Source organism: Squalius cephalus (assembly GCF_949319135.1).
Source record: "Squalius cephalus genome assembly, chromosome: 10".
Classification (NCBI taxonomy): Eukaryota; Metazoa; Chordata; class Actinopteri; order Cypriniformes; family Leuciscidae; genus Squalius; species Squalius cephalus.
The window spans coordinates 37,364,972-37,380,992 of NC_137131.1; the positions used below are offsets into that span (position 1 = coordinate 37,364,972).

General features: G+C 40.9%; 1 protein-coding gene across 2 annotated transcripts; it reads left to right on the top strand.

Moving 5' to 3' along the window:
* The first annotated feature begins 458 nt into the window (after positions 1 to 458).
* On the top strand, positions 459 to 14,967 carry cyp27c1 (cytochrome P450, family 27, subfamily C, polypeptide 1). Of its 2 annotated transcripts, none has more exons than XM_079884747.1 (9): positions 459 to 956; positions 4,493 to 4,683; positions 5,998 to 6,197; positions 7,957 to 8,166; positions 8,278 to 8,441; positions 10,256 to 10,419; positions 10,580 to 10,658; positions 11,003 to 11,206; positions 11,750 to 14,967. In XM_079884747.1, the coding sequence occupies exons 1-9, from the start codon at positions 663 to 665 to the stop codon at positions 11,864 to 11,866; spliced, it is 1,623 nt and encodes a 540-aa protein (XP_079740873.1). In that variant the 5' UTR covers positions 459 to 662; the 3' UTR covers positions 11,867 to 14,967. The 2 variants fall into 2 exon arrangements, with proteins under 2 accessions (XP_079740873.1, XP_079740874.1); XM_079884748.1 differs by lacking the exon at positions 459 to 956 and adding an exon at positions 2,915 to 2,935.
* The last annotated feature ends 1,054 nt before the right edge of the window (positions 14,968 to 16,021 follow it).

Below are 16,021 nucleotides of genomic sequence, written 5' to 3' on the forward strand. Positions count from 1 at the left end.
AGCCGCAGAACTGTTTCCAACTTTGATAGTGAATCATCATATTAGAATGATTTCTAAAGGATCATGTGATAGACTGGAGTAATGATCCTGAAAATTCAGCTTTGCATCACAGAAATAAATGATAATTTAAAGTAGGCTATAATAAATTGAAAACCAATTATTTTAAATTGTAATAATATATCACAATATTACTTTTTTTTCTGTATTTTTGATCAAATAAATGCAGGCTTGATGAGCAGAAGAAACTTCTTTCAAAAACATTAAAAATAGTAATGTTTCCAAACTTTTGACCTGTACTGTACCTACTGTACCTAAAACAATTTCTAAAACTAATTTCACTTTGGGTTAAACGAGGCTAGAGTCTGGCTACTAATGCGGTCAGCCACAATCGATTTATGTAGCTAATATCCAAATTAATTTTGCAACAATAGAAATTCCTTCACTCCAGCTTTTCATCGCACATGTCCAATGCCTCGTGGGGACTGCTGTTCACCCCAGTGCCAAAATCCAGTGTCCAATCCCCTTCTCTGATCCCGCAGATCTCCCGTGGACCTTTTAAAAGCCGCTGAGCACCACTCATCAGTGCGCACTCACTCCAGTCTGCGAGCACTTCCACACCTACAAGAACCTCCTGACTTCAACTTGGTGGCACAGACTTTGAGATGGCTCTTCAAAGCTCTATTCTACACTTGGCCCACAAGAATCTGCTCCAGGAGTCATGCAAGCAGTTTCTCCGCCAAGCCCGCGGGCTGCACAAGTCCACGGCGAGCGGCTCTCTGGAGATCGCGGCGCACAGTCAGGCGGAACTGAAGGAAGAGAACGAGGTGAGCCCGGCCGCGGAGGCGCTGAAGGAGACCACAGTGAAGACCCTCCAGGAGATGCCCGGACCCAGCACTTTCTCGAACCTCGTTGAGTTCTTCTACCGGGATGGATTCAGCCGCATCCATGAGATCCAGGTGAGTGGAGACGGTAGATGTCAGATGGGACGCGTTTTAGTTGAAAAGAGCCCTTTGTGTGTTTGCATTTGCATTTACACCTTCAATACACGTTCAGTGGAACATACCCAGACGCAAGCATAGACTCGTATGTTTTCATTTACGAACAGGCTTTCTATTTCATTCTCTTCGTGTGCTCTGTATTAACAGTAACTTTACCCTCTGTAACGTTTTATTTTACGAGCTGGCAGAAACAGCAATTTCTGTTGCAAGAATGATACATAAACTTTGATTTGATTGGAACATAGCCAAAATTCGGGGTGTTGAATTACTTTTGGAGTTGCATAAAATAGCGAGTTGAGTCTCCACCCCACCATGAGGGACAGTTACAAAACTGATATGTTTTCCCAAACCCAGACGCATAGTAGGCTACCCCAGAGTGAAGCCTGGACTATGGGGCGGGGTGACACGTGTCGCTCCGCCTACACCCAATTTAATTGGTTTATTTTACAGCAATCTTATTGGCCTAGACGATTCAAGCCTGAGCAGCCCATTGTTTTATGTACTGTTTTTTGAATGATTTGGCCATATTAAAGAACTATTAAAATGCTAACTCTAATCGTATCTTATTATCGGTTTACCATGGTCATTTTAGTCAATCTATAACAATCTATCTATTGGCTAATATTTTATTGTACTTAAGACACAGAATAGATGAAGTTATTGTTTAAAAACGTAATATCTGTTTTTATAGGCTATATATATATTCACTTTTCAGCACTGCAGGGTTTTTAATTCCAACTGTATGCAAAAAACAACAACAAAACAACAACAACAATGGCCAGGGCTTGTATCATTTGGTAGCCTTGTCTTATTTGCCACGTGTGGTTTAAAATAAAATAAAACACACTTTCGGAACTGTGTCTTACTGAAATACAGTGAATTATCATCATTTGTGTAAAATCCTGAGTTTGTTTTTATTCACCGATCCTAATGGAAAAATGAAGAAGCATAAATTAATGATGTAAAATTACGGAGCCCTGCATGACATTCGGAAAATATTGTCTACCATCAGCCTAATAGGCTTTCTTTGGGCAGTGAGAAAAATCAGATCGCTGAGGAGACACAGAGGTGCCTTTGTACTGTTTTAGTAGGAATGGTACCGGGCAGGCGACTTGAGAAGGGGGTGAAATTGGGCAAGCTCACATTGAAGGCTGTATTTGCAAACAGCTTCAAGTATTTGCAAATGGGCCATCTATACCAGGAAATGTCTTCCCATGCACACTGAACAGTTGGCGAATAGCCATACGGTCTTTGAGATATTGTCAGTCAGGAAATGACTAGTGTGAAATGGGAAAATATATTTTAATGCTGTATCACGGTTGTGTTGTCTCCCATATAGCTGTTCTTATTTCACTAATGCATTTAGAGATTAAAGGAAAGCCAGCATTAGAGTACATAAAGTACATCAGTAACAGTAAGTAATCAAACTGATCTAAACAAATGACCGTTAGGACCCAATTACAACTCTTTGCTCTCTACTTTCACTATTTCTGTGACAAGGTTCAAAGTGTGGAAGGAAGAAGACAGGGTCAGCATGTATGGAACTCATGCTTTTATTTATCTCCAAACAAAACAAAAATGGCACACACTGTGCATTTACCTTAGTCTACTACAGCACACAGATACAAAGTCCAATAATGACTGCAGTCAGTCCTCCCGGGCAGCACGAGTTCCCAGTCCTCTCTCTCTCTTTCTTCCATCTCTCTGGTGGTATTTATGCGACTGATGTACAGCATCGGCCGTTCCTCACCCCCCACCTCCTGAGACAGGACTGCTCTAAGCCCCTTGTCCGACACGTCCGTCTGCAATAAAAAGGGGAGAGAAAAGTCAGGAGAATGCAAGAGCGGCCCGCCACACAGAGCAGCCTTTAACTGGGTGAAAGCCTGCTGGCACTGCTCCGTCCACTGGATCGGATCTGGCGCTTCCTTTTTAGTGAGGTCAGTCAGCGGGCTGGTGAGGTCCGAATAATTAGGTACAAACGTTCTATAATATCCCGCCAGCCCCAGGAACTGCCTCACCTCCTTTTTGGTCTTCGGTCTCGGACAGGTTGCAACTGCTGTCGTCTTGTCCGTGCCCCAAGTGGAAGCCCAGATACCTGACCTCCACACGCCCGACCGCACACTTTTTCAGGTTGGCCGTTAATCTGGCCCCTCTCAGCGACCCCAGAACCGCCAGTCATTACTATAGATGATAATGTCATCTAAATAGGCAGCGGCATATTCAGCGTGGGGCCGGAGAATCCGGTCCATGAGGTGCTGAAAAGTGGTAATCCTTGATTATCCTTGAGCCTCGAACAACCCGAAAGGAAGAGTAACGAATTAGTGTAATCCAAATGGTGTTGTGAAAGCTGTTTTTTCTTTAATAAAGTAGATAATGGGATCTGCCAATATCCTTTCGTTAAATCCAGTGTCGAGTAAAATCGAGCAGTACCCAGCCGATCAAGCAATTCGTCAATCCGCGGCATTGGATATGCACCGAATTTCGACACAGCATTTACCTTGCGATAATCCCCCCAGAATCGGATCGAGCTGTCCGTTTTAGGTACCAAAACTATCGGGCTCGCCCAATCACTGTTGGATTCCTCCATTACTCCCATCTCTAGCATCGCCTATAATTCAGACTGAACTACCTTTTTTTTGTGTTCAGGTAATCGTGCACTACCACACCCGGCTCTGTCTCAATGTGGTGCTGAATGAGGTCCGTTCGACCTGGCAGGGGCGAGAACACATCTGCAAATTCTGCTTGCAACTTGGCTACATCAGTGAGCTGGGAGGGCGAGAGGTGATCTCCTCCCGGGGCCAGAGCAAGAGATTGGTTCTTGGTGCTCACTTCTGGCCCGAGATCCTCCTCTCACCGCCATCGCCAGCATCACTGACTCCGCCTCATTCCAGTTTTTTAAGGAGATTGAGATGGTAAATCGAATGTGCCCTGCTCCTGTCTGTTCGTACCACCTCATAATTGAGACTTCCAACTCGCCGTGTGACCTCGAAGGGTCCTTGCCACTTCGCGAGTAATTTTGAACTAGAGGTTGGGAGTAATACAAGCACTTTATCTCCCGGTGCAAACTTGCGTAATCTGGTTCCCTGGTTGTATAGCTGGCTTTGTTTGTCCTGAGCCTGTAACAAATTCTCCATGGAGAGCTGCCCCAAAGTGTGGAGTTTTGTTCTCGGTTCCAGGACATACTGAATTTCGTTTTTTACTGTCCGAAGGTCCGTCCTCCCAAGCCTCTCTCAGGACGTATAACACCCCGCGGGGCTGACGCCCATAGAGAAGCTCGAAAGGGGAAAACACCGTGGAGGCTTGCGGGACCTCGCGCACAGCAACAAGAGGGGTTCCAGCCATTTGTCCCACTCGCCACAGTGTCTAATGTAGATTAGCCTAAACTCAGCCTTTAAAAAAAAATCCACTGGAAGTAAAAAAAAACATTTAAATGACTAGTGCAAGCTATAAATGATTCAGATCCATGCTAATCAAGTTTACAAATCTTCTTGTAGACGGAGCATTCGCAGAAGTATGGGAAGATCTTTAAATCTCGATTTGGACCTCAGCTGGTGGTGTCCATCGCTGACAGAGACTTGGTGGCACATGTTCTCAGGTCTGAAGGTGTGACTCCTCAGAGAGGCAACATGGAGTCCTGGAAGGAGTACAGAGATATGAGGGGAAGATCCACTGGACTCATCTCAGCGTAAGTACAGACTGCTTTCTCAACGGTAGAGGTTCAAATCTGGGCTAGTAAACGTTTGTCACTTTGGATTAAAATGTTACACTCCATTCAAAAGTTTCAATAAGACTTTTGATACTTTTATTCAGAAAGGACAGATTAAATTGATCCAAGTTGGCAGTAAAAACTTTTACATTGTTACAAAAAAAAATCTATTCCAGTAAATGCTGTTCTTTTGAACTTTCTATTCGTCAACGAATCCTTAAATAAAAGACCACAACTTTAATAATAATAAGAAATGTTTCTTGAGCACTTAATCAGGACATTAGATTGATTTCTGAAGGATCATATGAGACAGAAGACTGGAGTAACGATGCTGAAAATTCAGCTTTGCATCACAGGAATAAATTGTTTAGCTAACAGGGAACGTTGTGGCAAGGTTCTCTAAAAGTTAGGAACAAACGTTTTTCCAGTAATATTAAGAAAACATTTGTTCAAAGTTATCTGGCCTTAAATAATGTTCTCAAAAAGGTGTCACGCAAACATTTTTTTGGTCACAGGCAAAATGTAGATTAGGGTCCAGTTCTCACTATTAACTAACTATTAACTATGACTTTTGCCTCAATAAACTCCTAATTACTGCTTATTAATAGTTAGTAAGGTAGTTGTTAAGTTTAGATTTTGGGTAGGATTAAGGGTTGTTGAATATGGTCATGCAGAATAAGGCATTAAAATTTGCTTTATAAATACTAATAAACAGCCAAAATCTTAGTAATAGGCATGCTAATAAGCAACTAGTTAATTATGAGAATTAACTAACACCTTAAACTAAAGTGTTACCCTTTTTTTTTACATTGTTCATGGATTGTTTTTACCTGAAACATTAGGTTGGGTGAATGTTTTTTAAATGTTATTAGTTTCTAAATGTTAAGAGAACACAGACAATGGAATGTTCCCTTAACGTTTGCATAACCAAGAAAAAAACAGTTTTTAAAATATTTAAAAAACTGGATATTTTAAAGAAATAACATTTTTATAACTTAATGGGAACGTTAGCAAAACGTTCTTAGAACATATTTTTGTTAGCTGTATGGGTACATTTTAAATTACATTAAAATACAAAATAGTTATTTTAAATTGTGATAATGTCACAATATTACTGTTATTACTGTATTTTTAATCAAATAAATGCAGGAGATTTCTTTTAGAAACATTAAACATTCTTACAGACCCCAAACTTTTAGATGGTATTATAGGTAAATGACACATTAGTAATGTCAATATGTTCATTTTGATTCCTGTCTGTGCTAACAAATATCTGATGATTTCTCTGTCCAGCGAGGGTGATGAGTGGCTGAAGATGCGCAGTGTTCTGCGACAGCTGATTATGCGGCCCAAAGATGTGTATGTTTTCTCATCTGATGTTAATGATGTGGTGGTCGACCTGGTGAAGAGAGTGAAGACACTGCGCAGCCAGCAGGATGATGGCCAGACTGTCCTTAACATCAATGACCTGTTCTTTAAATATGCCATGGAAGGTGAGCTTGAGGGCATTGTGTGTGTGTGTGTGTGTTTTTGTGGAAAAATCTAGTTGTTATGTACTAAAGGTGCCCTGGTCTGATATATTACATTTTACACTCATGATTTGATTAGAGCACAGGATTTGGATTTCAGTCAACATCAAGGTTTTCCTTTCATAGGGGTTTGATTTCCGTTACCCTTAACTTGGGGATTTTTTTTTTAATTAAGAGGAGAGTCAGGTATCATAGTGGCCTTTCTAGAAAGGAATATGAGGGCTTTGTATAAATGAAATTAGATCCAGCTAAGGAGTTTGAGTCTTGGGGCCCAATTTTAATGGTCTAAGCGCATGGTCTAAAGCGCAGGGCGCAAGTTCACTTAGGGCGTGTCCGAATCCACTTTTGCTAGTTTAACGACGGGAAAAATGGTCGGCGCACCAGGCACATTGTCCCTATTCTTTTAATGAGTAATGGGTTTGTTTTGGGATTTACGTGCGTTAAACCAATCAGAGTCTCATCTCCCATTCCCTTTAAATGCCAGTTGCGCTCGCCCATGGCAGATGATTGCTATTTACATGACGGAATTTGATAGTGGAAAGACCAAAGCCGTCTCCAGAGCGCAAATGGATCTGCTCGTGCGCGAGGTTAAAGTGCGCAAGCAGACCATCTATGGACAAGCCGGATTCCGCCATATCTTTATGTGCACTATAATAATCTTTTACATTGTAATCCTTTTAATTTTAATATTTGCCATGTTTGTGTGCTGCTGTGCGTCCCTGTGTGCTTAATAAGCAGAATGTACGCACTTTGTGGACCCGCCTATAGGCGCACATTACTAACACGCTCTTTAAATAACAACAAAAAATATTGCACCATTGACTTTAGACCAGGTTTTAGTTGGTCAATGGCGCAGTCTATTTCAGTTGCCTCAAAATAGCAACGTGCCAACAATGCGCCAGAACACACCGCACAGATGCATTTGCTATTTAAACAACATGGCACAGGACGTGAAAATGATAACTGCGTCAGACTAAAACTAGCAAAAAAACCACTTGCATCGCGCTTGGCCCTGCATTGCGCTGGGTGTAAGATAGGGCCCTTGGTGTTAATCAGATGTTCCACCAGATGAGGGTTTTGGGATTTGGAATACAGTATTTTTTTGTCATATTTTCACATTTATTTAAATAGTGCTTTATACAATAAACAGTGTAAAATAACCGTCAGTGTTGCAAAGTTAATCGATGATAAAAATAATAATAAAGCAGCTCTACAAAAGACAATAGTGTAAGGGGTTTTACAGTCAAAGACCCAGAACCAGATATGATGAATGAAGACCTGGAGTCAGAATTATAAATTAAAGAAAAGTTTACTGAAGATAGTTTGCAGTTTCATCAGCAGAAGTCAGCTTCAAGACTCACACAGGAGTTCGTAGGCCGCCCCGCTTACAGTTACAAAGATCACAGCAGTTCAACTTCAATTTACAATAGTGTCATTATTGCATTCTGAATATTAATGGTCTTTTATTTGTCTTTTGTTGTTGTTAAAAAACCGCCAACTAAATTCTCACATAGCCCTCTGATCAGCCCTCTCTAGTTTGAGAATTTGTAGATTTCACCAAAACAGTAGACTGAAGATTCAGGTCAGATTCAGATTAACGCATGAAAACCTTAGCAAGTAATTGATTTTAATTGTAGGTGATCATTTTCAATAGGCAAAGCACATACATGTGAAGCAATATGATACAAAACCCACCCAGTTTAAATGTTTAACTCTTTCCTAGGTGTTGCAACCATTTTGTACGAGACTCGCCTGGGCTGCTTGGAGAATGAAATTCCCACGATGAGTCAAGAGTACATTGCTGCACTGCACCTCATGTTCAGCTCTTTTAAGACCACCATGTATGCCGGTGCCATTCCTAAATGGCTGCGTCCCATAATTCCCAAACCCTGGGAGGAATTCTGCAGCTCATGGGACGGACTCTTTAAATTCAGTAAGAGCAGAGGGAACCGTGGTGGGGTTCAGTGTCATTGTGACAAAGTTGGTCTTCTACAACTCTGTTCACTATATTTTTTTAAAAAGTTTGTACAAATGTGTGTTTTAGGCCAGATCCACGTGGACAAGAGGCTTTCAGAGATCAAAAAGAAGATGAATAAAGGCGAAGAGATTAAAGGAGGGTTGCTGACTCACATGCTGGTCACCAGAGAGATGAATCTAGAGGAGATCTACGCAAACATGACTGAAATGCTTCTGGCTGGAGTGGACACGGTAAGAACCTGTCCAAGGGCCGTTGGGAAGGGGATAAGACGTCAGCGCTTCTCAGCTTGTGGTTCATGACTCATATTTTGGGGCATACAAAACTTTTTACTTCTGGCTTTTTAAAATCAAAAACTGTTGTTAGTAACAGAGCTTATTTTCTGCAATAATCCAAAAAGCTAATGGAAAAATTCTATTGGGTTTTTGTTGAGGGAACTTCCGGGTTTGCCTACAAAAATATGCCATCACTAGGCTACTATGTCACACTCATCTGATACTTGGTAGACACTTAGTTCCAGTGTTAGCTAGCCAAATTAATCAAGTTATACACTGTTTCTCATGCCTTCAGTAAAGTAATGCTGCAATATCTCCAAGCAGTGAATGTGTGTGTGGTGATCCAGAACACTGTGTTTTGAGACAGCTGGAAAAACGGTTGAATTTAATTTGGATGATAAACAAACCTTCTCAAGAGTCTTAGGCGCCTCTTCCTCTTCCCGTGAACTCTTTTCAAATGGTCAGATCGTAACGGGTGTCCAAGGTCTCCATGGAAACCTCAGTGTTCACCTGACCTCACGCTGACCTCTCCCCATTCGTCTCACCCACAATAAACAAGACCCGCCAAGACTCTCCCATTTCGCTGACGTGTCTGCTGGCGTCCTCTTCCCTTTGATCTTTCCCTATCTTTTTCTTTCAGCCGTAGGATCAGATTAGCAATCGTGAGCCAAAACCTGTCATGTAATAGTTCCCTTTCTGCCTGTCTGTCTCTCTGTTCACCTCTATGAGGCAAGGTGCCTGTTATGGGTTAATGCTTAATAAAGGAACCAGTCACCCAAAAAGAAAAGGGTGAGGTTTGTGATCACTAGAGCTGAACAACATGACAGCAGCATTTTTAAGCATTTTTAATGATGAATGGAGGGAAGCATGGCAGGTGTTTCATTACAGGATGAAGGAGTGTGTGTGTGTGTGTGTGTTAGGGGTTATGGTATCAGTGGTACATTTACCTTTTTAAGAGTCCTTTTTAACATTTTTTTTTAACAGTCACAATGTCTTATTATTCTAATTGAATGTTAACAATCAAATGAAACCAGCATCAACAAATTCCATCTTTGCACTGCCAGATGTAAAGTGGCAAAGAAGCTGCATCTGAATTGGCATTTAGATGAATTTTCACTCCAATTACAATTTCATAATAAGTAATGTTATGAGGTGAATGTATTAAATATAAAATTGTGAATTAAGAAATATGAAATTATGGGAAATAATATATGGGGAAATTAAACTAAAACTGCCCATACGTGGTCTTAATGAGTGAGTCATTGAATCATTCATTCAACCAATTTGTTTAAAATGGCTGATTCATTCTATTAGGAACAATGCAAGTGTGAGACATTAAATCAGTCATTAAACTGATTTGATGAAAAAAATTAATTAATTCAGTAAAGAAACACTGTGCAATAGACGTGAAACAGTGCTACTGTAGCTTTGGAACTATTTTAGTTGCTGAAATAGAGCAAAAACAAGCAATATTCTTGTTTATTGAACTCATGTATAAATCAATATCACATGTGCATCTTGCTCATACTGAGGAAAAACAACAAGCTTATCATATGTTATAAATAAAACAATAACTAAATACAGGGGCATTTTCCCCCATATCTTGAATTATGGGGGGATTTTTATGAAGTTTGATGGCATTTTGCACCAAGCCCCTGTTAATTTCCGACCCTGTAGTAGAGACATTCTTCAGCAGATAAAGGAATTACATAGAGTTGATATTACTATTCCCTAATAAGTCTTGAAATTTTGTACTCTCTTACCCTCTGCAGACCTCTTTCACACTGTCATGGAGCACATACCTTCTGGCAAGACATCCCACAATACAGCAGGAGATTTTTGAGGAAGTGGACAGAGTGCTGGGTGGGCGCGTCCCAACTGGAGAGGATGTTGCTTATCTGCCCCTTATTAGAGGGCTTGTCAAAGAGACGCTTAGGTAATCTATGCCCACCACTGTTAAAAGGCCCAAAAATAAAAATTCTGGTCATTTATATAGTAATCAAGAAATTAACACTATCAGATCAAGAGATCTGCAGAACGCATGGTGTTGTTACATAAACACTTTTTTAACCCCTCCGTCTCTTTAACACATGCAGGCTTTTCCCTGTTCTCCCTGGAAACGGACGTGTTACACAGGATGATCTGATCGTCGGAGGTTATTTCATCCCTAAAGGGGTAAGAGCATGTATCATTTGACTGGATGTGTATGCATATTTTTATATGCCCGTGCCATAAACATGTCAAAACTTGCCCCTGTAAAGTAGAGAACTGCTTCATGCCTTCATGTGTTTCCTGCAGTTCTAGATTTATAAATTACCTTGACCTAGATAGGATGTGCCTAGAAAAAACACACACACTTGACTTGTATTTCACTGTGTTAATCGCGTTAAAAAGATGACACGGTTGTTCTACAATAAGTGAATAACCCACTAGGGGGCCTAAAATTACAAACTATCAATACAATAGCTATTAAATCATTAAACAAAAATCTTTAACCAACAACTTCCTTTGTTTCGCAGACTCAGCTGGCTCTGTGTCATTACTCCACCTCAATGGATGAGGAGAACTTTGTCCGTCCCGGAGAATTCCGTCCAGATCGGTGGATCCGCAAGGATGCCTCTGACCGTGTCGACAACTTCGGCTCCATCCCGTTTGGCTACGGCATCCGCAGCTGCATCGGGAGGAGAATAGCTGAGCTTGAGATGCATCTGGCTCTCACACAGGTGTGTGTGTGTTTGTAAATGTGTCTCAAGCCAACATTAAGCAAGATCCAAACCATAACAGTACTATTGTTCATGGACCTCACCAAAAGAAGGGGGGCGGGGGGTATTTTTAAGTCTATTCATAAATGTCTAAAATGTTACAATTAGTCTATTTTTTTTTTTTTATTAATAAAATGAATTCATAATCTGTGTTTATATCTATAAACTTTTATCCCAGTACTTCTGTTATTATTTGATGTTTGCAACACAGAAATAGCAATATAGTAGTTGAAGCTGTTTGTGAAGCTGCTCCAGACATCTTACATGACCACTACTCTCTCTGGCTCAGTGGTAGCGCAAAAGCAGTTTAAATATTTCGGTGTGATCGTAATTTCCAAGGTTTAATATACATACTGAAGCGGAATCATTGTCATTTAGGAATAAGATCGCATGTGTGTTTGAATCGAGATCGCAATCTTTTAATTTTTAATTATTAACTCCTGTCACATATGTGAATTGTAATTCCCTTGTCTAATGGTGTACTGATGTTCTTCTCTATCACAGCTCCTGCAGAAGTTCCACATTGAGGTGTCTTCCCAGACCACTGATGTGCGTGCTAAGACTCATGGCCTGCTCTGTCCAGGAGCACCCATCAACCTTAGATTTGTGGACCGAAAGTAATCTGTCATTACACTATGTATTTGTCACGGTGACACAACCATCTATCAGCCCATCGTCACCAGATCAGCACGCTCCGCCCACTCGTTCACTCTCCCCGGACTACTCCCACTGCGCAATGTGACGTCGGAGTGACGTCTTTTCTATGTAATTTTTGGACGTCCAATTTCGGTCCACTGAAGGGGTTGTTTTGTAACGCCGGGCGACGTCTTTTTTCGACGTCTACCGCACGTCTAATGTTGATGTTCGTAGGACCTCCGTGTAAGGGTTATTTATAGTCCAAATGTGGTCGTTTGTGGACGCCTTTTCAACATCAAATTTAGACTAATTTTAGATGTCGTTTTTATACAACTTCTATAACTGTAGCCTCATGTTTCAAAAGGGTGGAGGACATGTTTTCTGTACCATGTATTTACATTTACGTTGCAAGCGTTAACGCTCTACTGTTTGAGCTACAGCATTACACCTTTGTATGCGTCTCCAGTTATCACCTGCTGCTGAGACAGTAGTCTCAGTTTTTGGAAAATGATCTTAAATAATTATGAATAATCTGTATTCATATGTATTAATCATGTTGATAACAACAATGTTGATATTTGTAAATAAAAAAATATTACATATTAATCATGTACATTTCCTGCACCTGTCATAGACGTCCAAATGACGTCCAAAAAAATGACCCAGTTCAAAGGTCAAATGTTGTACGTCAATATGACGTCCAAGTTGGGTCATGGTTGGATGTCCAAATAGTGGATCTAGTTTGGACGTCGAAATAGATGTCCAGAATTGGTCATGGACCGACGGACCCAGTATAGACATGATCTGCACGTCTATCAGAAGTCCAATATTTAGTGGGCTGATTCAACGCACCTGCACCTCCTCATCAACCTGCACTATATATATACCACACACAACCTGCACACCATTGTCTGGTTTCGTCTAACCACGTACAGACTCATCTCTTGCTACAACTCCCGTTACCAGCCTAAAACTTACCTGCCTGACTACCCGTCTTTGGATGCCCGTCTTCTGTCGTCTGATCCCGAGCCGTTGTGTGTGTTCAGCCTGTACCATCCTTCAACCACTTGATAAAACAAGATTAGAATACAAGCCAGGCTTATTTTGGTTAGTCATACTTATTGTCGGTGGATCCGTTTCATAAAGCAAACTTAAAATAGTTCAAACTCAGTTACTCTGGCAACTTATGCTGGGAAACTAACCTGGTCCGGGGCAGGCTAACTGTCAGGCTAAGTCTGAGTTGATGCTTAACCAGAATACCGTTAACACTGACCCGCTTGGAATGTGATGACATTACATCGGACACTCTGGCATGCTGCCATTTTATTTCATGTAACCACTATCAGTCCAAAAATGAAAGCAAATGCACTTTAATAATAAATGTAATCAATTTGAACATACAAAAAGTGTAACAAATGTAAAGAAGTAAAGTTACATTTGTTTAGTTGGTGTGATTTTTGTAATGAATCAATTAAATGTCTATAAATAGGGAGCTCAACCCATATGTGTCGGACGCATAATCATGGCGTGTACTTTCATTGATGAGGTGGTGGATGAGGGAGTGATAATCATACGCAGGGCATTTCAAAGAGAACGTACTTTGCATGAGCGGTAGGCCTGTAGATTCTCGAGGGAAGGGATAGCATTTATTTACAGATTACTGAGCCCACACATCGCAAATAGCACACGACGCAATAAACCGCAGACTGTGTGCATTGCACTTCGCTTTTTTGCCAGCGGAACATTTTTGTACACAGTTGGAGATGCAAAGAATATCAGCAAAGCATTGGTTTACCGCTCTTTACGAATTGTGTACCTGTCTTTAAAAAAAAGTGTTCATCACCTTCCCTGGCCACAGAGCGATTCGTACTATTAAACAGGGCTTTTAAGCCAGTTAAGACCGTAAGCCCGCTCTTGTGTCGGCTTGCTGCGCCATTCCCCTCCTATGGACTGGATCCGTGCGCCATTCTTGCTCCAGTTGAGTTCCCCTTTAGCCAAACCCTGTTGAGTTCCTCCACACCCCTTCGGCACTGGACATGGCGGAGCGTCCGATGCTAGGCCTACCACTCATATGCACTGGTGGAACTTGTACTAGGCTGGGTCCATATGTTGCGATCCCTATGGCGATCCCATATGTGTATTCTCCACGGTACGGCACCCTGAGACGAGCCCGTGTCTTTCCCTTGGTAGAGCTTGCCCTGCCATCGCTGGCGGTTGAGTCTCCCCCCGTTATAGGCTGGAGCCACCTCAGTGACATTCCATACGTTGTACTGCCCGGTAATTCGCCCAGTCCATATGTGTATCCTCCACATGTTACCTCCCTACGGGCTGGATGTGGCTTCCATAGCATCCCTCCTTCCATCGAAAGGGCACGCTTTCCCAGTGTTATCCAAGTCTAACTGAGTGGGTCTTGCGGAACATCTGTGACTTCCCTGGCCTAGCCCTGTCCTATCTCCACCTCAATAATGTGTGGGGTCAGGAGGCTTTTGTCTAGGCAATGGAAGGTGGCAGCACTAGTGGCGTTTTAATGGGGATCCAGTCAGTAAAGTACGTCCGACTACGTCGAACGTGACCGAACTGAAAGGGAACGTCTCAGTTACGTATGTAACCCTCGTTCCCTGAATGAGTGAATGAAGACGTAGTCCTGTCGCCACTACTGCTGGACCACCACTGACTCCGGGCTCTGCTCAGCTCCTCAGCGAAAAACAAGTGCTGTGCATCCGCTTCTGTGTTTATACCCACACTGTGGGGCGGAGCGCGAAATGCAAATCTCGCACGGCAGTGTGCATTGGCTCATTTTATCAATACTCGAAGACGACAGGCTCCCTAAGCGTGATCCCTAATTGATCCCAATCAGTACGGTACGTCCGACTACGTCTCCTTTCCTTCCTTCAGGGAACGAAGAAAGTCAGGTGTTGGACTTCAATCTCCACTTTTCTAAGTGGCCTTTATTGAACAACCCTCTGCACCAGTGATCATCATATTACACCAAGCTAAGTCACAGTGCAACTGCTTGAATTTCACGTTCACCCTTCCATCGACCAGTGTTTGTTCCCTGTATCCTATTAATAAACGTTGTTTATATGATCACCTGTCTGTTCTCTTTTGTTGTGTGACAGTATTCATGTAAACCATAATTCACACTTTGCTTCTTGAAGTCCAAAGATGTCATTGTGTATAATAGTGCCTCTTCTAGCTTTTATCTAACAAACAATGTTTTTTTTTTTGTGTGGAGTACCTCTAAGAACTTTTTATTAGATTATTGTTAGTTTTCTTGTTTGAATATTTATAGCCAATCAGTTGACCAAATATTTTTTAAATATTTAAAGAGACACTATTTTATGGAGTCGGATCAATACGAATTACTTGGAGAATTTTCTTCATAGCCTATGCATTTACATCATACTAGCAGTGTAACTTTTTCTTGTATTTTTTTTGTTTCACTCCGCCTTAAAAATAATTGTGAAATATGGTTAAAAAGACTTTGTGTATAGTTGTTTTACTATTAAATTAGCTTTAGTGCTAAGCTCATTATTTAACATTGTACACTTATGTACAGTCAAAGACTTCTAGCTTACAAGCAGGAAATTCCTAAAGCAAACATGAGTGAGTAAATCCTATTACCAGGGCCGGCCCTGACCAATTTGCTGCCCTATATAGGCAAGATTTTACCTGGTGCCCCATGCATCACAGCCCATTTCACCCCGTCATTGTGTTCATGATTATTTAGCATATATATATATATATATATATATATATATATATATATATATATATATATATATATATATATATATATATATATACACACACACACACATATTACAGCCTAAACACAAATACCAAGAGCATTACATAGCATTCAAGTCAAGTCCCCATTATCTTTTATAGCACGTTTTACAATACAGATTTAATGTGAACTTTGCTATTTTGAATAAACCTGTAAATAAATATCATTACTAATTTTGGCAAATAAATTTTAAAAATGCCATATAGTACAGGCCAAAAGTTTGGAAACATTACTATTTTAATGTTTTTGAAAGAAATTTCTTCTGCTCATCAAGCCTGCATTTATTTGATCAAAAATTTATTTTACAAAATTTATTTCTGTGATGTAAAGCTGAATTTTCAGGATCATTA